The sequence below is a fragment of the Cololabis saira genome, chromosome 8 (genome assembly GCF_033807715.1).
Source record: "Cololabis saira isolate AMF1-May2022 chromosome 8, fColSai1.1, whole genome shotgun sequence".
Lineage (NCBI taxonomy): Eukaryota > Metazoa > Chordata > Actinopteri > Beloniformes > Belonidae > Cololabis > Cololabis saira.
Window position 1 is genome coordinate 16,430,343 of NC_084594.1, and position 20,627 is coordinate 16,450,969.

The 20,627-nt window shown below is 39.4% G+C and overlaps 1 protein-coding gene across 4 annotated transcripts; it reads left to right on the forward strand.

Annotated features, from left to right (window-relative positions):
* The first annotated feature begins 1,380 nt into the window (after positions 1 to 1,380).
* pfkfb2b (6-phosphofructo-2-kinase/fructose-2,6-biphosphatase 2b) lies at positions 1,381 to 17,308 on the forward strand. Of its 4 annotated transcripts, XM_061726920.1 has the most exons (17): positions 1,381 to 1,676; positions 2,489 to 2,653; positions 3,202 to 3,327; positions 5,172 to 5,268; positions 10,799 to 10,862; positions 11,027 to 11,101; positions 12,054 to 12,110; positions 12,274 to 12,398; positions 12,597 to 12,804; positions 12,976 to 13,122; positions 13,561 to 13,665; positions 13,821 to 13,950; positions 14,036 to 14,098; positions 14,202 to 14,266; positions 14,863 to 15,030; positions 15,713 to 15,735; positions 16,291 to 17,308. In XM_061726920.1, the coding sequence occupies exons 2-17, from the start codon at positions 2,569 to 2,571 to the stop codon at positions 16,358 to 16,360; spliced, it is 1,608 nt and encodes a 535-aa protein (XP_061582904.1). In that variant the 5' UTR covers positions 1,381 to 1,676; positions 2,489 to 2,568; the 3' UTR covers positions 16,361 to 17,308. The 4 variants fall into 4 exon arrangements, with proteins under 4 accessions (XP_061582904.1, XP_061582907.1, XP_061582905.1 ...); XM_061726923.1 differs by lacking the exon at positions 14,863 to 15,030; XM_061726921.1 differs by lacking the exon at positions 15,713 to 15,735 and having other exon boundaries at positions 1,382 to 1,676.
* Positions 17,309 to 20,627: the final 3,319 nt, after the last annotated feature.

Sequence of the window (20,627 nt, forward strand, 5' to 3'; positions counted from 1 at the left end):
CCTTCAGAAAATTACATTTTAGATGCTTGTTTATAAAAGTAAGCTGGTTCCTTATCTCATTGTTATGTCCTTTATGTCCTGTATTTGCATGATTAAGACCAGTTTGTGACATTATTGGCTGTTATAGTTTCATAGGAGCCTAATGATGCTCTTATAGTTTAAGGCTCACAATGACCTGTAACAATGATATACGGTAGTATGGGTATATTATACATTTCCTGAATCCTTATGGTCCTGTGAGTATTCCAGTTTTTATATTTTGTTTTTCTGTTGTTCCTAGATGACACAGGGCTAAAAGATAGTATATAATTTAGGCGAAAATTGTGTAAAAATGTGTTGTTTATAGTTTAAAGAGCTGCAGTGGCCTCTATGTTGGTCAGAAAGATTCACATCTTAGCTTGAATGAATGCTTAAAAGGTCCCCTTTAAAATGATACCAACGACAATATTGTGAAACATTGACAGATATCCTGTATATGAGTCTAAACCAGGATATGCACCAGCATCTAAAATGTAATTTTCTGAAGGGGGTGGGTGACTTCATGAGCTGATAAATATGATACAGCTGCGACTCGGGAAGGGTTATCATCAGTACTCGAGTTGAGGGGGGATGAGGGGGGATGGCATCCCCCCTGAAATAAAAAGGTCAAAATCATCCCCCCTGTAAACCTGCCATTCCCCCTTTCCATCCCTCATGTAATTTCATCAATGAATGTGTTTTTATTGCTATTTCAACATTTAGAGTCATCACCAGAAAAATAACTTATTTGACAATTTTCACCTGTTTCAAGTAAATTTTCACTTGAAATAAATAGGAAAAATCTGCTAATGGGACAAGATTTATCTTCTCATTACAAGCAAGAAAATCTTGTTCCACATGCAGATTTTCCTACTTATTTTAAGTGAAAATCTACTTGAAACAGGTGAAAATTGTTGTTTTTTCCAGTGATGAGTTTTTGCTTTAAGTGTAATGAGATTCTTTTTACTAAAATGAGACATTTTAACTAGATATAAGACAAATATTCTTGTTAAGATTTTGAGTTTTTGCAGTGATCCATTTTACTTATCCTGTGAAGGACAGAGGCATATTGATAAGTTTAGAAAACTGTTTTTTATTGTTGTGTTTTGATGTAAGCCCAGTGGATATTTAAAGCTTACAGAAGGCTGCATTTAACTGCTGCTATGTCATTCCTGCAGTATTTCTGCAGGTGTTTTGGTCAGTGCTATTATTTGTAATATATTATATTATTTGTAATCAGCACAAATTATCTGTCCCCATATGATAAAATCCACCATCCCCCCCTGATTTTCTTTTACAACTCGAGTACTGGGGTTATCATACCAAAATATAATCTACAGACATGGATCTTCCCAAAAATCATAAGTAAGTTGTGTCACCTTGAGTGGTACTGACCAGTGAGATTTTGGGCTCTGGCCCATGGACTAGTTTCACCCAGGTTTCACCGCTGGGCTGCGCAGTGGCGTTTGCGACGGCGGATCTATTGTTTACGGTAGGAGGGGGGTGGTGACGTAGGAGCGCACCTCCGTGCTGGCCAGACACCAGCAGCAAGGACAGGCCGACCACACGGCTCCTGCAGAGCCTCAGCCTCGGACCCGGCGCTACCGGTGGAAGGTGCTGCGATCCTGCAGGACGCATCATATTTCCCCACCGATCAGGTAAAAAAGAAATAGATAAATAACCTCAATCAATGTCGCGACGTAGAGGATGCATCCTATAGATTGTGTTATGTAATATCAGTCATTGATTAAGGTGTGCAGCTGTGAAACATCTGGGCTTTAAACGGGACGGATTTTTTTTCTTTTGTTTTGGTTGTTGACCAGATGATGTGGCAGCAGCGATCTTTGCTCCTCATCCTCTGATGCTTCTCTGCATCTTGACTGTGCAGTCCGTGTTGCCAGGGAAACATAAAGCCATATGCGTGTTACCTGCAATAAAGATGCCGAAGTGCGCAAGATTATATAGTGATGGATGCATGGAGATAATCCATTTCAGGGAGCGATTTTTTTTGTCTCTTTTGGTATATATAATAATGATTATGTTGTTTATGATAAGATGTGTTTATATATGTAGGCCTATATGTTTATTATTTATAATTGCTCTGGTATATCATTTATTTATAAAGCTCAGGTATAATCATGCTGAGGTATAATATTGCAATGAAGTGCTGTACTATTTTTATAAGGTAATAACAGGTATATTTTTTTTGATAAAGTAAAGCTTGCTGTTATATTTTTTTCTTATTTTTATTTTCAAGCAAAATTGAAATAGAAACGCGGGGTAAGACCTCATAAGTTTTTCTACTTCCTCCTACTCCTTTTCGGGCATGAAGGTTTATTTCCCTTTTGATTTTGTTTAATTACTGTTTATTTATATTCTTTTTTTGTTGTTTTGTGTAATTTTTTTTTTATGTATGCTCAAAATAAAGATTTCAATCAATCAATCAATCTTTTTGGTTTCTCATCTCCAGATCGGCTTTTGGGTGAGATTCCTCTGAGGGAACTCCGATTTTATTAGTTGTAACAAAAGAATTTAAGATCAAATTTCAACATGTCAAGCACTCAAAGAGATGGAGGACTCTCCGCAAACCCAGAGGTCAGGAAATCAGACCTGAGACTGACTGAGAAGAAATGCTGTAAGTAAGCTCCAAGTTTCTTAGAACTGGATTAAATTAGTCTTGAATGGCTGCTAAGAGTTTACAGGTGCACTGGTAACATAAGACCTTCCATTAACCCCAAACTGAATTCACAAATAGCTTTTAAATTACTTTTTTTTTGTTGTAAAGAGGGTTCCTAATTAAGGGTCCAGCTTTTACTGAAATTACCTCTGTTGGGAAAAAAGAAGAGAATGTAGATTATGAACATGCAGTGATATAAAACTACTCTTGACACCTTCTGTGGTTTTGACTGTTTCTTCAGATGACATATTTGAACTCACACAGACAACATATATATTTTTGTCCAAAGTTAATTACTTTTGTCCTGTGGCCTAGTTATTATCTCAGCAACGCATTACCCTTTTGATGCAGGATTTTGTTTAATTGGGTCACAAGCTCTGTTGAAGCACAACGCACATCCACAAATATCTGCATGCATGCAGCATCTTGTCGACACTGAAGGGGATTGCATATATTTGTATTTAATGTACTTGGTTTGTACTGTTGTGAATGTCTGTGCTGTGCAGCATGGGCATCTTATATGACAAACTCTCCAACGATGATCGTGATGATCGGCTTGCCTGCAAGAGGAAAAACCTACATGTCAAAGAAGCTCACGCGTTACCTCAACTGGATAGGAGTCCCAACCAAAGGTAGTACATGTGACATCTGACATTAACTTCTCATTAGTTCATCTCAACTGATAACTAACAAAAGATTGAAAAGATAAGTGGAAGAAGAAAAAAAGAATATCTTGTAAGCAATTAGTTTAATTGTTCAAATGTCAGAGACATGATTAGGTATATAAAAAAGCTTTTTAGAGAAACAGCAAAAAAAAGAAATAAAAAGCTACAAATTGATAAACAATTTTACTAATGTTCCTAATAATGTTAATCAATGTAAGATGGTGAAGACTTTGAATATCTTGAGAGTCAGAAAATCTGGAGAAATCTTTGTTGCCAAGACAATTAAAAAAAAGAAAATCAACATTGGTTTTTCATGATCTCTGTGTCCTCAGAAGGCCCTACATTAAAAAAGGTAGGATTCAGTGACGGAAACCACCGCATACACTCAGGAACAACAGAGTCGGCTGTGCCATCATAACATGTAACTAGGAAAACCAACAGCAACAGTGCTTTCTTCTGGTCATTTAAAGCAAATTTAAAGTGAGATGAAATGGAATAGAAACAAATTTATTTTGAACGGTAAACAAACGAAAACAAAACAAAAGAAAATTAAATAAAGAACAATTCGCTGTCAGAATAATAATAATACAAAGAAAAGAATAACAATAACTATCATTGCGATAAAGTGAACTATGATGTGGTTAGGGGAACTGTTTTGGAAACCCTGAATGCCACGTCCTCTGAACTAACAAGGTTAAGGACCGCCTGGTCTGTTATCAGTACTCTGTTCAAAAGCCTGCACCTCTGATGGTACAGGGGCTCATTGGGAACAATAGAATAGACAGCTTGCACATCTGGAAAGGAAACATCAGTTGTAAAGGTGTATATTCAGGTTGTAGAACGACAGACAATGTTTTGTGTTTTCAGGGGAGGCCTTGCATCTTTGAACGGGACAATGAAAGTATTCTGCATCCGTTACAAAAGCATACCTTTGTAGCAGAAGAGTGCGGGTGTTAGACCAGCCTGTCTACACTGCAGGTCTTTCACCAACTGAAATAATTTGGTGCATAATGAAACAAAAACATATATGTGACAAAGACATGGGACTGTTGTGCAGCTCCAGTTCTATATCAGACAGGAATGAGACAATGTCCCGCTACCGGTCTTTTCAGTTCCCAGATGTTTGCAAACAGTTGTTAAAAGAAGAGGGGGTGATACACAATGGGAAACATCACCGTTTTCCAACTTATTTGAGATGTGTTGATGCCATCAAATTTAAAAGGAGCTAATATTGCTCAATAGATGGTAAAATGTCTTCTATGTTGTATGGTGAGTAACATAGGGGCTCATCACATGTGCAAATTACTGCTTATATATCCATATATGTACACACAGCTTCATATATGTTTTTCTGTTTGAAGTGACTTCCTAAATTTGAAATTATAAATACAATTAAAACACATTCGAGAACCTGTGACTGCTCTTTTTCCTTTTTACAAATTGTTCAAAACACAACCCATGCATGTCATTCCCCAAAATCTATCACTTGCCACCTCCAAAACTGACTCAGAGTGAGGAGGTTTACCAGAGCATGGTTGTTTAGTTTATATACTATATCATTTATAAAGCTTTTAAGTAATTTCAAAAAAGTAAAAAAAAAACACCTTTTACTATAAAAGGTAAAAAAAAAAAAAAAAGATAAAATCTCATGCAGAGCCAAAGAGGAGCATCCCTCTGCACTGGAATTGATAAGTGAACAAAACATTTAAATAATAATAATTTTAATTTCTTAAAAAAAAAAAAAAATTTAAATCAAAGGGACTAGTTAGATATTGTGCCTTGATAACAGGATGTCTTGTGTTTATTTTCAGTGTTTAACTTGGGCGTGTACCGCAGAGAGGCTGTCAGATCCTACAAGTCCTACGATTTCTTCCGCCATGATAATGAGGAAGCCATGAAAATAAGAAAGTAAGTTTTACTCCTGCATGCTCATGGTGCGCTCTTCTTCTGTCATTATGACGGACTTTCATTTGTTTCTGTAACTGTGAGTCAGAGATGCTGTCATATCGCCACCATTTGAGTATGGCGCTCCCTGCCTTCATCATAAATCCATTTAGTGTTCTGGAATCTCATTATCATCATCATCAGTGACAGTCAAAAGCCATGGTCAGCCAAGTATTTGGACTATGTTGAAGTGATTTCCACACATGTACAACAAAGGTATTGAGTTCTGCTGCTTGTCCACCTTAAATCTGTTCTTAGCTCTCCAAAGAGATTAAATGAGGCTAAAAAGGCCTCCTTCCCTTATGGTTTTATCTGGTGGTTGGGATTGAAATGGAGTCTGTCACGCATGGCTACAGTGAAAATGTGACAGGCCCTTGACAGCATCCCAGCGCTCAATTGTGACCCACATATTAAACAAGCTGTCGCTGTCACTCTGAAGCTGACACCAGCACTCCAGATGACTGCGCAGCCGGGTCAAACGCTGCCAATGTTTCCAAGAAGCTGTCTTTTTGTCAGCAGACGTCTTCGGTAGATGAAAATCAAGGAGGAGTTTGACAATTGTGTGCATTAGCCTCTTCTCTTTTTTTCCTTCTTCTTTTTTATTGGGTTATATGAGAAGTAGAGATCGATTTTGTGGGTTTCTTAAGAATCGTTTGCAGCTGATGGTTCCCTGAAGTCTGAATCTTGCGGACGTAAAAAAATATTGTTTGTTTTTATTCCTATCTGAAGCTTCTCCAGGTTAGATAAACAGCAAAGAAACATCACATTCAAAACCCTCCGGGTTTCTCTTTGTATGTTTTGGGTCGTTATTAACTGACTCTGAGCAGGCGTAGCTAACGGTGCTTCAGAAATGATCTTGCTGCTCTTGTCATCCGTCAGTCCCTCAGTAAAAAGTGCCAGCAAGACCGGGCCATGCCCATTCCTCTGTCTCCATGATGGTGTTGTGCACTTAATATTTTGTTTTCTTCGATTTATTCTGGCAATGCTAACTCAGAATAGGATTGGCTCTTGAAATAAAACTTCTGTGAAGTTTATTCTTGTGTTTCAGTGCTTGGGGCTGAAGGTTTGTACCTGGTAGTCCAAATAGTTTCCTCTTTAAAGTAAATTTAGATAATGATGTGTTTGCTTCCGAGAAACTGCTCTTCATTCCCCACTTTGTTGACATTCACCCTCTCTAACGAGCACGTTCTTTTTTCCCCACAGAATGAACCAAATATTGGTTTGGCTGCTTCTAATGTTCCCACTATCGTCTTTGATGGACTTGTTTTGTTTTGCAGCCTGAGGCTGAACGGTTTCTCTTGCAACGAGAGCCTCTTTCCACCACACGCTGTGGATTCACACCTAAGGCTTCCAAATTCAAATTCCACGCTTGGGGACCAACTGCAGACCTTTCACTTCCTTAACCAGTAAAAACAAAGGATTTGATCCTCATGAAAACAAGTCATAAATCATTTTTTAGGAGCAAATTAAATTATCCATTTTATTTGTGATGCACTTTCCATTTAAAACGAATCTCAAAGTGATACAGGATTAAAAGTATAACCATAAATACATGAAAATGCACAAATATACAAATAAAACATGGCGCAGTTCATTAAAATGCTTTCTTGAAGAGGAAAGTCTTCAAGGCTTTTTGTCTGCGGGGCCTTCAGATATTCAGAAAGCGAGTTCCACAGATGGGGAGGCGGCTGAGCAGAATGCTCCATCTCCCATAGTTCGCAACTTAGTTCTGGGAGTGTGGAGGAAGTTGCTGTTCCCAGAATAGAGACGATGACTTTTGTTGCGTGATGAGATCTTTAAGTTATGCTGGATCTTTGCCATGAATGCACTGGTGAGTCAGGAGAGCAATTTTGTATTGAATTCTGGAGGACACAGGGAGCCAATGCAGGGACTTGAGGATGGGTGTAATATGCTCATGTCCATGTACTCTCATCAAGATGCTGATGGCGCTGTTTTGAATCTGCTGGAGCTTTTGGACGCTCTTGCCAGGAATCCCAATGAGAAGTGCATTACAGTAGTCCAGTCAGGAGGAGACAAAGGCGTGGACAAGATTTTCTGCATCAGATAGGAAGAGGTGATGGGGCAATGTTTTTGATGTGGAAAAGTGATGTCTTGCACAGATGTTTGATGTGATTATGGAATGTTAGGTGTGGGTGCAGTCTCACACCAAGGTTGATAACTGTAGAAGAGAGGGCGAACAGATGTCGGGACCAGATGTCAGGTCCAGACATCTGGGATCTCCAGACCTGATGTGGATTGCGGACAAGTATGGCTTCAGTTTTTGAGCTGGTAAATTGAAGCATTTGGCTCATCCATGTCTTTATCTCCTGTAGACAGGTAGTCAGGGTGGTCAGTGGTGGTGAACAAGATCGTGCAACAAAGACGGTTGTATCAGCGTTGATGTAGACGTGAGTGTCATCAGCATAGCAGTGGAAAGAGATTCCATGCTGGCTGATAACATAACCAAGTGGGAGTAGATATAAAATGAAAAGGAGTGGACCAAGGGCCGACCCTTAGGGTGTGACAGGATGGGACTAGGAATTAGCACCCCCCATGCTGACATATTATATCCTGCCAGTGAGATAGGATGTGAACCAGTTCAAGGCAGTACCACATAGTCCAATGTCACGGTGAAGCCGGTTTAGGAGAATGTGGTGATATTGTTTAAATATCCTGCCCAACATACACGTTGGCAAGTTTAGTTAGTCTTTTTTTTAATTTTCATGTCTCTTTGAAAAGTGCTTGTTTTAGTGTTTTCCTTGTTGAAACCGTTGATAGTGTTTTTTGTTTTTTTCTTTTGTTAAAGGAGCATGAGGCAAGATTGAGGCAGGATTTTGTGAAAAAAATTTGTATACGTTTTAAGTTTTCTAGTAATAATGTCAGATGAAGCGTTCCAAACCAAAACGAATGAGCCCTCTAGCGTATCTCTCTGTTGCCTTGAACAGGCTGTGTGCTGCAAAATGTGCTGCAATTGTGACCGGAATTTCCCGCGCTCTCCTGCGGATGTGACGTCAAATGACGCTGCATACGCGTTCTCCCCGTTCTCCCGTGCCGGCTTCGCTGTTGGCTACAGTACCCCCGACGGCCGTCGTGGCGAAGGGTGGCGCTATAGAGTCTCATTTCTTAAAAGGAGCCTCATGCTCCTTTAAAGAAATAAACTTTTGTAACTTAGTTTGATTACGGTCTCAAAAGCTGCGTTTAGGTCCAGAATTAGGTCCAGCATTTTTGAGTAATTTTGCAGACTTTTTGGTGGATATTTTGGTTTTTTTGGTGTCCTGGATGCAAATCTGTGCACCAAGAGCCCAGATGCTTAAAAATGATGCTCAGGGACAAGGCCAGCTGCCTTCACTTGTCGCAATCACAGGTGTACCATGGGGATGAACGGGGAAATTACATGTTTCTAGTTTTTATTTGGGCTTGAAAATCCAGAAGCCTGCGGAGAGAGTTGTTGTAATAGTCCACTGATTCACTCGCTGAGGAGAGCTTCACAGAGGAGAGCAGATGGAAATCAGAGGCCAAGTTCTCTGGGTTTATGTTTTCAAGATTTTAAAACTGAAGCTGGCATTTTGGTTTGAAATGGTGTGATAAAAATGACAGTTCCAGGGAAATTACATCATGATTGGAAACACCAATATCATCAACTAGCAGGTTGCTGATGAGGGCGGAGTCAGTGATGACACAATCCAGGGTGTGTCCACTGGTGTGTGTGGGGAGACCAACATGCTGTGTGAGACCTAGATCAGTGATTCTTAACCATAGGGCCGCGGCCCACACTTGGGCCGCGAGCGCCATCTAGTGGGCCGCCAAAAAAAAATCAGTTTTGTACGTGTGGGCCGCGAGGGCCGCGGGACTGCATAGCAACTCCCAACCAAATGAGGAGAAGAAGACACTCAGCTAGCTGTACGTGTAATAGTAAGAGAAATGGTGTGTCTTTACAGAGAAAATCCTTCATTTTGCACAGAGTAGGTTTAGATCCGCCAGGATCAGGGATCGATTACTTGGGTCTGCGCCCAGAGCGAGCGAGCGCGGCGTGATCATTTATCCCGGCGCGTCCCCGCGGCCGGGGAGGTCGGCTGAGGCTGCCGCTCGGGCGGTGGGCTCCATCGTTACTGGTGAAAGATGGTAGATGTAGATGCGTGGGCTGTCGTGTCTGCTGGACTGGACTGTTCGGGCTTTCGAAAAAGCATCGGAAAGTAACTGCTGCAGCGACCAGAGAGCTGCGGTGCGGGCTGTGCCCGTCGCAGCTGATCAGGCTCGGATGAACCCGACACACTGAGTCCTGACAACTTATTAATGTAAATAACTTAAAGTAAAATCAAACTAAGTTTTGTCCTCGCTGTATTTTTAAATATGCAACCCGGAATGGACAAATTCATCCTGTTCAGTCTTCCCACTGGGACAAAACCAGTGTCTCATACGTTCAGAGACTGTGGCGTTCAAAGTGCGAAAGTGAAACGCCACTGAAACAAAACACAAAGTTTTTCATCAAACATATCCACTCAAGTCTGAACTGAAGTCACAGAAAAATAAACTGACCATCTTAAAACATCCTGCCCATGTTTGGGTCCAGATACAGCTGTGAAGCAGCTTTCTCCACAGTGAACATAATTAAAACTAAATATCGTTTCAGGCTCATCAATGAGCACCTTCTCATGCATATGATAACCTGACACCATCCAGACCAGATTTAAAGTCCTGACAGGAGAAATTAGAGCTCAGTTCTCTCACTGAACAACAGAAAGTGGGGGCATAAGATTATAAGAGGGGAAGAAAGAAAAACTGTTAAATTGTTAAGATGTGTTTATATTAATTTAGTATAAAAATGTGTTGAGACAATTAACAAAGAAAAGGGGAAATTCAAACTGCTGGTAGAGAAATAAAATAAGATAGCATTTGAAAAATAAAATAAAATCTACTTTATTTTTAAGAGAAATAAATATGTTTAATTCAAGTTAAACATGTTAATTGGCAAATATGTACTTTTTTTAATATAACAGTCAGATGCAGATGTTGATACAACTATGAGGCTACTTGAATATATATATATATATATATATATATATATATATATATATATATATATATATATATATATGTATATATATATGTATATATATATATATATATAATGATGTTCTGGACCTTCGCTTGAGTAAATTTTCTCTAAATGGACCTCTTAAAGTTTTAGTTGAATACCCCTGCTATACAGTGTTTATATTTAATGGGCCCCGGGCCACTCTGTACTGAAAAAATTGGGCCCCAAGGTCAGAAAGGTTAAGAACCCCTGACCTAGATGGTCCAGAAGTTGCAGAAAATCAGATGTTAAATGGCAACATCTGGATGTTCAAATCTCCAAGTAATATATGTTGAGAGGAGAAATGATGTGCACGGGAGAAAAGAAAAAAAATACTGTATATACATTTGTTTCTATTTTTGTCTGGCATTCACACTGCAATGTGAGCTTGTGGGATTGCGTTTGTTTCCTTTCTTGTAGGCAGTGTGCTCTGGTAGCTCTGCAGGATGTGAAGGCGTACCTGACGGACGGAGGTCAGATCGCAGTGAGTTGACTTTGTGTTCCTCTGGCTCCTTTTCAAACTGTTTTATACATCTAGAACTGAAGCATATCCAGTATGAAGGCAGCCTGAATGGTATTTAAAAAAATTCAGCACAGATTTAAGGAATTTTCATTATTTTATCTCTTTTTTTTCCTTTCATGTATTAGGTTTTTGATGCAACAAACACAACAAGAGAACGACGTGACCTTATACAGGCTTTTGTGAAGGAAAATGGCTTCAAGGTAAAACTATATTTTGTCATTTCATATTTTCCTGCTGATATTTAAACACAATTTGGGCAGACTGGAGTTATTGTATGAAAATCAGTCAACAATTGCCTTTAACCGAGCAGGAAAAATCCCAAGAGCTGCATCTCAAACTCTATCAGTCTCAGTTAGGTTGGTAAAAAGTCATGAGACTTTCCCTTTTTCTTAAGAGAATGACTATTTTCTCTAAAAGGAACATTAAGGTATTACTTAGGTCTGCAAAGAATCAAATTTTTTTTTCAAAATGCACAACGCAATGTTTAGCGAAACACCATATCAGCAGAACCTCGTTGCGTAATTCAGTCAGAGGAGAGGTGATGATGTTGGTTTGTTTTTGCAGATCAGGACCTCAGCATCTAGTTGGTCATTTATTCAGTCCTGAACTCCTCTGTATACAAGAGCTTTCTAGGGTCAAAAGTGAGACCAAGCTTGGCTGAAACTGGGTCATTCAGCAAGACAATAATCCCAGGCGGCTCAGCAAATGTCCAACAGAGCGGCTGAATAAGAAAATAATCTAGTTGTTGCAATGCCCCAGTCAAAGTCCAGGCCTCAAGCTCATTGAAATGCTGTGGCAGGACCTTTGGGGAGCAATGCAGAAATCAATGCCTGTAAAGCTCAATAAAATGAAGCAAGACTGTGAAGAAGAATGGGCAGAAATTCCTCATACAACAATGAGGGAGGCTGATAAAGTCACAAGCTGCTGAATCAGACTGTTCACATGCTGATTCTGCATTATATCTGTATCTATTTCCCTAACTTTAAGACTTGGTAAGAATATATATTTTTTGAAATTATGTACTCCTTTAAGATTAAACAAGGGTGTATGTCATTGATTTAGACACTGTTTGTTTAAGAAACTTTAAACTTGACTTAGTCCATTGTGTAAATATTTCATGTAAACTGACTGTATGCTTCCTTTTTTCAACAGGTATTCTTTGTGGAGTCTGTGTGTGACGATCCAGATGTCATTGCTGCTAATATTCTGGTATGACCTTATGTCAATTTGTCACCTCCCCTTTCTGTAAACTTTTACAGCTGACTTAATATCTGTATCAAACCCATCATCCCTTCATATTCCCAGTATGGACAGCATTAAGTGATCACCGAACTGCTAGCTCAGTGTTTGAATGTTTTAATGCATCTTACAGGAAGTAAAAGTCTCCAGTCCAGATTACCCTGAAAGACACAGAGAAAGAGTCATGGATGACTTCCTGAAACGCATCGAGTGCTACAAGGTCACTTACCAACCGTTAGATCCAGATGACTATGACAAGTAAGAAAAGAAAATCCACCATCACACTGATTTTTCAGCATTTGAAGTTAATAAATATTCCGGCTTTGCCTCCACTTTGCCTTCCTGACTAATAATATTGACATTTTGGGGTCCAGTGATGTAACAGCTCAACTCTAGATGGTGAAAGTCTGCAACCATTTCATTCGCCTTCATGATTTCTAACCACCTGCGCTGCAGGGACCTTTCTTTTATCAAGGTTATGAATGTGGGCCGGCGTTTCTTGGTTAACCGGGTGCAGGATTACATCCAGAGTAAGATAGTCTACTACCTCATGAACATCCACGTGCACTCACACTCCATCTACCTGTGTCGCCATGGAGAGAGCGACCACAACATGGAGGGACGCATCGGAGGAGACTCTGAACTCTCCCCACGTGGGAAACAGGTATGGCAACTCTTTTATAACCATAATCATCCGACCTGCGCAGCTACAATACTGCAAACACTCGAGCCGTGACCTTTATATTTCATTTAATCCTCTCTACCTCCTGAGCATAACTCTGATGAAGCAGAAACGGCACTAACGATGCGCTGAAATCTGTCTCTCACATCCCAGTTTGCACACGCCCTGAGCGGTTTCATCGATGAGCACAACCTGTCGGACTTGAAGGTGTGGACCAGCCAGCTGAGGAGGACCATCCAGACAGCAGAGGAGCTGGGCGTGCCTTACGAACAGTGGAAGATCCTCAACGAGATTGATGCTGTTAGTGATGCGTCATCTAACCGTCTCTTGAAAACAAGCATTAGTTTGAAACTGTCTGGTGTAGATGAACAGATGCAAAAAAGCCTGAAAAAAAATCAGTTTGAACAGCTTGCCGTCATAGAAAGTAAAACATTTTCTGGGCACTCTTGGTTCAATTAGGAAGGTACATAAAAAGCATTATTCTACGCTTTATAATGTCTAAACCTGGTCGTATTTCCCGTAGATGTCTGAATTTTGGCCCAATATGAAATGTGTTGTCTGGAATAGATCTCATTTAAGTTATGAGCACATTCTGAATTCCTGCTTTCCTCTTCTTTTCAAGGGATTGTTTTATGTATTTTCTTATTTATTCTTCAGTGAAAGACCTTACATTGACTCTTTTACTTATGCCATGCCATGAGGGTATTTATTTATTTATTTATTTTTACCATTTTCCAGGGTGTGTGTGAAGAAATGACCTATGAGATGATCCAGGAGACATTCCCAGAGGAGTTTGCTTTGAGGGACCAGGATAAGTACCACTATCGCTACCCAGGAGGAGAGGTGACCTGAAATACTCCACAGCGACTTATATTTATAGAATTTGTCTAGTGTGCAACTTATTAGTGCTGAAACATTTAGTGAACTCATTTTCCTTGCAGCCTTGTTGTTATCCTTACTCATATTTGCTTTTACGGTGGACTTGTCTTCTTCATCAGTCCTACCAAGATCTTGTTCAGCGTCTGGAGCCGGTTATCATGGAGTTGGAGAGGCAGGGCAACGTGCTGGTCATCTGCCACCAGGCTGTGATGCGCTGCCTCCTGGCTTACTTCCTGGATAAGGGTGCAGGTCAAACAAACACACGTACACATGCATGTGGGAGATTTTACATGAAGAGAATGATTTATTAAATATTCTGCTCCTCACACTGCAGAGGACCTTCCATACATTAAATGTCCACTCCACACAGTGCTCAAGCTCACACCCGTTGCATACGGTAGGTCTTTCCCTTGAAATCCTTGAAGGCCTGGAAAGATTTTTGCAACAATAAAAAAATGCAGGAAAAGAGTTATAACTTCATCCACTTTTTTGTTCCACAGGTTGTAAAGTGGAAATGTTTTATCTGAACGTGGAGGCGGTGAACACGCATCGAGACCGGCCACTTGTAAGTTCGTCTAAACTCAAGCTGAAAAGCTTCGTGTTCAGAATTTGTGTTTTTTTTTGGGGAGGTTTGTTTGTACTGACACTAAATTACGGAGAAAATCTCAACACCAAACTAAAAGTCTAGTGAGCTGCTGTTTGCTGTGTCTGTAAGTTCAGCACAATTGCAATGCACTTGCATTAAATCCCCCACATGAGGCTTTGCTTCCTCGACTTTTTTGTTTCTTACATCCCTGTTTTGTTCTGCCCCTTCCGTCTTTAAGGATCAGCCTGGCTTGAGATGAGACCTAGCTGTGTCCTGGCTGCTCGTGCTACCTGCTTGGCTGATCTAATCATTATCATTATTGAACACTGGTTGCATCCTGATGTTAAGACAATAGACTTTAGCCCCATGTTTAAATATTTGTCCTTCTCCAAGATGTTCCTTTCTTGATGCAGGTGTTTATCTGAGAAGTCAGCGCTCCACTTTTCGTGGTCATGAATACTTCTGTGCAGAAGATCCTCAGCTTGGCTGTGTCTCGTGTGGTGTCCTCCCCCCCGCTCTTGTATGTCTGCAGATATTTTTCCTTTAACACATGCGGTATTCCATCTTTTAACCAGGGTAATGATCCAATGGACTCTGCTCTCATACATCGGCGGAATAGTTACACTCCCTTGTCCAGTCACGACCAGGTCAAGCGACCCAGGCTCTACAGCGCGGGCAACCAGCCCTGGCTACCGCTCGCTCCCACCCCATCGGCTCTGATGCCAGAGGGACTGCAAAGCCAAGTTAGTGACAGAGTCACCGGCTAACCCTCTAAATATGTCACCGTAATCAGTCACCTCCCACCGCAGTTGTAACCCTGTGTTTCGGGTTCCCTTGACTCAGTTGTGGATGCTCTTGAGGAGTCTAGAGTTGTGTGTTGCAACTGACATACGTGAAACCCACCCTTGCATCTGTCTTTCACTCTCAGGGCATGCACTCGCATCTTGGACAGTTTGCTCTCTCATTTTAATGTTGTGCCTATCGGACATTCGTCTTGCATGACCCTTTCCTCACCAAAAAAGCTGTCTTACGGTTTGGATTTGCAGAATAGCATGCCACTTCCTATTGCTGAGGACGGCTCATCACCGAGTTCACCTCCACTGTATACAAAAGACACACAAACATCAGGTGTAATTTGTGCAGCATTTTGTTGCAAATGACCATGTGCACACATAACTATTAGAAATCATTGACGATTTGAGTTTTATATTTATGTAATAACTTAACATGATACTGTCATTTCCATTGAATGGTTGCGAAATTAAACATTCAAATAATTTAAATCAGAGGAGGGAAAAGAAGAAGCATATTCTCTGTTTTATGTGTTGTGTAATCATTGGCCTTGCCTCATGGGTGTAGTGCTTCTGCCCTTCTCCACATTTCTATCTGTCTCTCTTTCTCCGCTTTTCCAAACCTGTCTTACAGACTCGGATAGGAAGCAGTTGTCTGTGAGTATTTCAGAGACTAAGTACTCGTAGCCGACCTTTCATTTTCTTTTCCACACTTTCCACCTCATGCCTCTGTTGTCCACATCTATGTATATGAGTTGTAGAGGAAGACGATTTCTGTGATTTTCTTCTATTTTTATCGTTTTCTCTTGGTTGGGGTTCTCCTGCCTTCCATCATTTTGCTGTTTTATGGGTTGTTGGTTTCTTTTTAACCCTTCTTTGTTATTAGTTTATTCAGTTTTGTATAATACAAGTCTTTGGTAATACTCAGGACACTTGACTTTCAAAATAGTGAAAAAAATCAAATAAAAAAATCTGGATAAATTAAACAAAAAGTGATGATTCGAGAAAATCATCATCATAATCTTAATCGGATTGATACTAAAGATACTGAAAATATTTTGAGGTGGCTAATATATCGCACTTCATACAATGACCTAATCTTCTCGTTTAAGACTCCTGGCCTCCAGGGAAGCTATTAGTTGCCTCAAAGTGGATTTGCTGCTGTAAGGAATTAATTAAAAAGTGTCAGTGACATTTCCCTTTTTCTTGAAGGAGTCCCTGTGTGAGGGAATCGACTTTGACAGCCCCGAAGAAACTGGTGGCTGTGTCCGCTTCTGAGTGAAGGTCGGATCCTCATCCTCCTGTCTTCATGGCACAGTGGGTCAAAGTTTTGGTGGGGGGTCATTGAAAATGTTACAGGATGAAAAAACAGAACAGTTTCTTCTCAGAATGAGGCCACAAGTGTGACAAAGTAATCCTATTCGCCGTCCTTAATCTGCATGCCAAGGCTTTGATCTAAAAGCCTCATCACGGGTATCATAAACACACTTTTGCATGTGCTTAAAAAGAAATCAGTCAACCAGAACGTAGTGTAGAACTGGTGACCCGTTCTCTGTAAAAACAGCAATGCCTTACTGAACTTGAACTCTGTTAATAGAATTAGGTTCTCTGTATAGCTCAGAATGTCATATCTACAAATTACACACTTATATCACATAGGTCAGTTTTCACTTTAGCAAGAGGAATATATTATGAATTAGATGCTATAGAAATATTTTATAATGAAGAGTTATGTATATACTATGCAACGATTGTAGTTGTCCTTGTTCAACTGGATTTCAAAGCCATCATCTATTACATCCTAATTTGGGAGAATGTTGTTGGGTTCTCACCCTTCTTTCTGGTTTTGGACCATTCTTTGTTACATGAGCTTTTAGGAGTCAAATCCCATTGCTGGACAAGCTACAATATTTAAAGAGAAGAATTTACAAACTGTACATACTTATCTGGTGACTGTTGCAGTGAACACTAAATATTAAATGTTGATCTACTGGGAAGGAATTATGAGCAACAAAACAAAGAAAAAAGCACATGTAAGTGATTCAGTCCCCATGCTGTTGTTATGAATGTGTTGAGATAGATTTCTTCAAAGACACAAATGTATCTATTTTTTAAAACAAAAAGACTGTGCTTCAAGTTTCAGTTCATGATTTTGTAATGTTCCACTGTCGATAAGTCAGCCTGCTCCGAGCAGCCTACTGTGCCTTTACAGGAGACAATAAAAGATAGTTGGAAGGAATGTCTGTGTGCTTGTTTCTTCTTATGATTTCTTTGGGTTTTTTTAAAGGCAGTTTGCAGTTTTTTTGAATCCGCCAAGAGAAACTATCCAAATATGATACAGAATTTTGATACTTTTGTGACACTCATTTTATTGAAATATTTTTTTAAATACAGTCATTGGATTACTTTACTTTATTTATCGCCATGTAATAAATTATTTTTCCATCCATCTGCAAAATATATAAACTAAATGACTGATTAACATTCTTTCAGAACAATATAAAATAGTTTAATTGTCTTCGTCTTTTATTATAGTTATTTTAGCCATGAAACCTAATATCACAGTCTTACAACTGAAAATGTAAATCAAACGCATATCCAAAATAGTTCAAAGGTTTTCTAAAATACAGTATCAAACTCAAATCTCCTTTTCTATCTTTTTCTTTATTTTGGCTCTTACTTAGCAGACATAAATAAAGATGAAATGCTACATGTTTAAAGTTCAATAAATCTCAAATTTAATGCCAAGAACAAACTCAAAAACATGACAGAGATGCCGCCCCAAACAATACATAAATAAATCAGCGAGTTTAGATTAAGCAAGCAACTGTTCTGATAAAAATCAGTGGATTATGGGTAACATTTGTGAGACAGGTTAAGAGTGTCAGAATTGGTTGTACATTTTCCAAAAGACTCAACTCCACTTTCATGACAGACAACAGTTTGGAAAATCTACCTTTAAGTATTTCAGCCTGGAAAATCTTTCTACTATGTGACAAATGTGGACTCTTCATTTAACTAGAAATTCTGTAATTCATTCTGCCTGTCTTTCGTATGGTTAATTTTATCTGCAGAGAAATTACAACCAAACTTAATACATTTGTGCTCTGAAATCGTTTAGATAGCTTCTGGTGGGCACTTATAAATGTGACTGTAACCTCAAAACAGTCAGCCTACACAGAGGCTCAGACATGACATCTGTAATGAACAATTTATTATTTAGTGGACTCAAATTAGCATATTGTGACTTAAAATTAGCATTTCATTTTGTCCCTCTAGATAGTATTTTGTGACCTTATTTAAAAAAATAATTATAGGTCATTCACAAGGGAAGGTAATGATGTCACAAGGATATGTTATGAGTATAAATTAATTAGTTTTCGGTTGCCTTATTTTAAGAGCCAAAATGAATGTTTTGTATGGGGTTTGGTTGCTATGATGGCACAGGTGTTCGCATTTAGGGGGGTGGTCAGATGGGGTTTTTGCAAGCTTTTCTGTTGACCGTCTTTACCTTGATCATAGTCATTCTTAAATACCATCATTCTTCACCATAATGGGCGTAGTTAATTGTCATAAGTTTGGAAACTAAATACAAAAATGCAAGTTGGGCTCATTCATACCTGTCAAGTTTTGGATTTAAAAAAAAGGTACATTTTCCACCACCCGCTGTCCCACCAGCCCAACCGAGGTCCAGTATCTTACATTTTAAGACAGGTTTACAGTAAAACTAAAATAACTTCCTGTCAACCTCTTACAAACTACAATTATGTGCTCAGAATCAGATACGCCTATCTTTGTTGACACGGAAATGCTGTGGACATTCCTATGTATGTAATTCCTATAATAAAGCCTAATAAAGTGGACTAAAGCACAATTATTTATTTTAAATATTTTCAGTTAATATACACATTAATTGTGTTCAAGTGAAACATTTACATTTTCTTTTAAGTTGTCATTTTCACTCGTGGCTCTCTGGAATTCATGACTGATGACACAGAGGCATTTTTCTGTATCTCCTCTTTAGGAGAATAAATTTGGTTTCCCATTTTTAGAGATATTTACACCAAGTCTTCTTTTTTGTCAGAAATATCTCTTATTAGATCCATCCATTTGTTGTTCCAAGTTTGCTCCCGTTGTTGCCACTCACCTCGCGAGAACTGCCACCCAGGCTACAGCAGGTGGCAGTTCTCGCGAGATTGGTGACAATTCAGTTTGCTGTTAAAAAATTATTATACTATAAAACTGGAAACTGGATCGAAGTCACTATACAGTCATATTGATATTTTGTGGTCTGAGTGGGAATTTTATATCCTTTTTAAATTGTGTGTTTTGTTGTTTTTTTTTGGCTTTGCCAAAAAATGCTACCTAATGGTTTTCTACCTTTGTAGAGCTACAATTTTACTATGTTTTCGGAACTCGCAAATTCCGACTTCCGAGGACAAATGGAAAGCGCCATTAATGAACTGCCTGGTTAAATAAAGGCCAATGACTGAATGAATATCAAATAAAGCGATAGAATTGTTGTTTTTTTTCTCTTTATCTATAATGTTCACAAAGTGTAATGCAATTCATGTCATGGGTAGTGTATTTTGAAGGATCAAATACTCAACATCCCATATTATCGATTTAGCGTGGCAATCAAACTTTGAAAATCGACTGTGCGCATGCGCAGAACCACAAAGTAGCATTTCTCGGCAGGTAGCAGAAATTGGCAGAACACCCCCACTTCTTATTTTGAGATCTTTTTCGGGGGGGTCCATTTGGGTCGTCTTTTTTTAATAGGGCTTGGTCGTCTTGACGTCATCACTTGGCGGAGCCGCCCTGTTGGATGCTACCTGAGCTGCTCTTTGGGCCACTGTGCACTGTGTACAGACGTGCTCCCTCTTCTTTTTATCTTAGTCTATACTTGTAATCGCTACTTTCCGTTATTCTGTAAACCATGTTAACCCGTTGCTGTGTTGTGGGGTGCAGCAGCTCCACACATAACAGACGTGGGGAAAAGATGGCTAATGGTTTAACTTTTCACCACTTTCTTGCTCGGAGGCAGAACCACGGAGGCCAAGTATCTGAGATAACAGAGTAAAAGAGTTGTCGGCTCGCTTGGATCGCGGCTGTAAGACGACCAAACATAACCTTCCACAGTTAACCACAAACAAACACTCACACAGACCGGGGTCGGATCATTCACACGGTTTTTATTCCCACTTCTCCAGCTAAACGCAGTTGCTGGCCATCTCTCTGCGGTGCGATTAACCCCAATCTTCAGAAAAAACTAGTTTGTTGAGGAAAATTAACTCTATTTGTAGCTGCAGAGGAAAAAAAATAATCCCAAGAGGAAAACAAAAATATTGCTCATGCCTCGGAGCCTCTTCCGCATAATATAGCGGTCAATAAAAAGAAAAGAAAAAAGTAAGAGTAATACAAAACATGTTCTGTATGTTGTACTATTATAGGCTACTAATTTATTGAAACACATGGCGAGTCAAACATTTACCAAAGCAGCTGCCAAACACTCCTAAACAAGGTAGCCTAGACGTGGGTTGTACAGA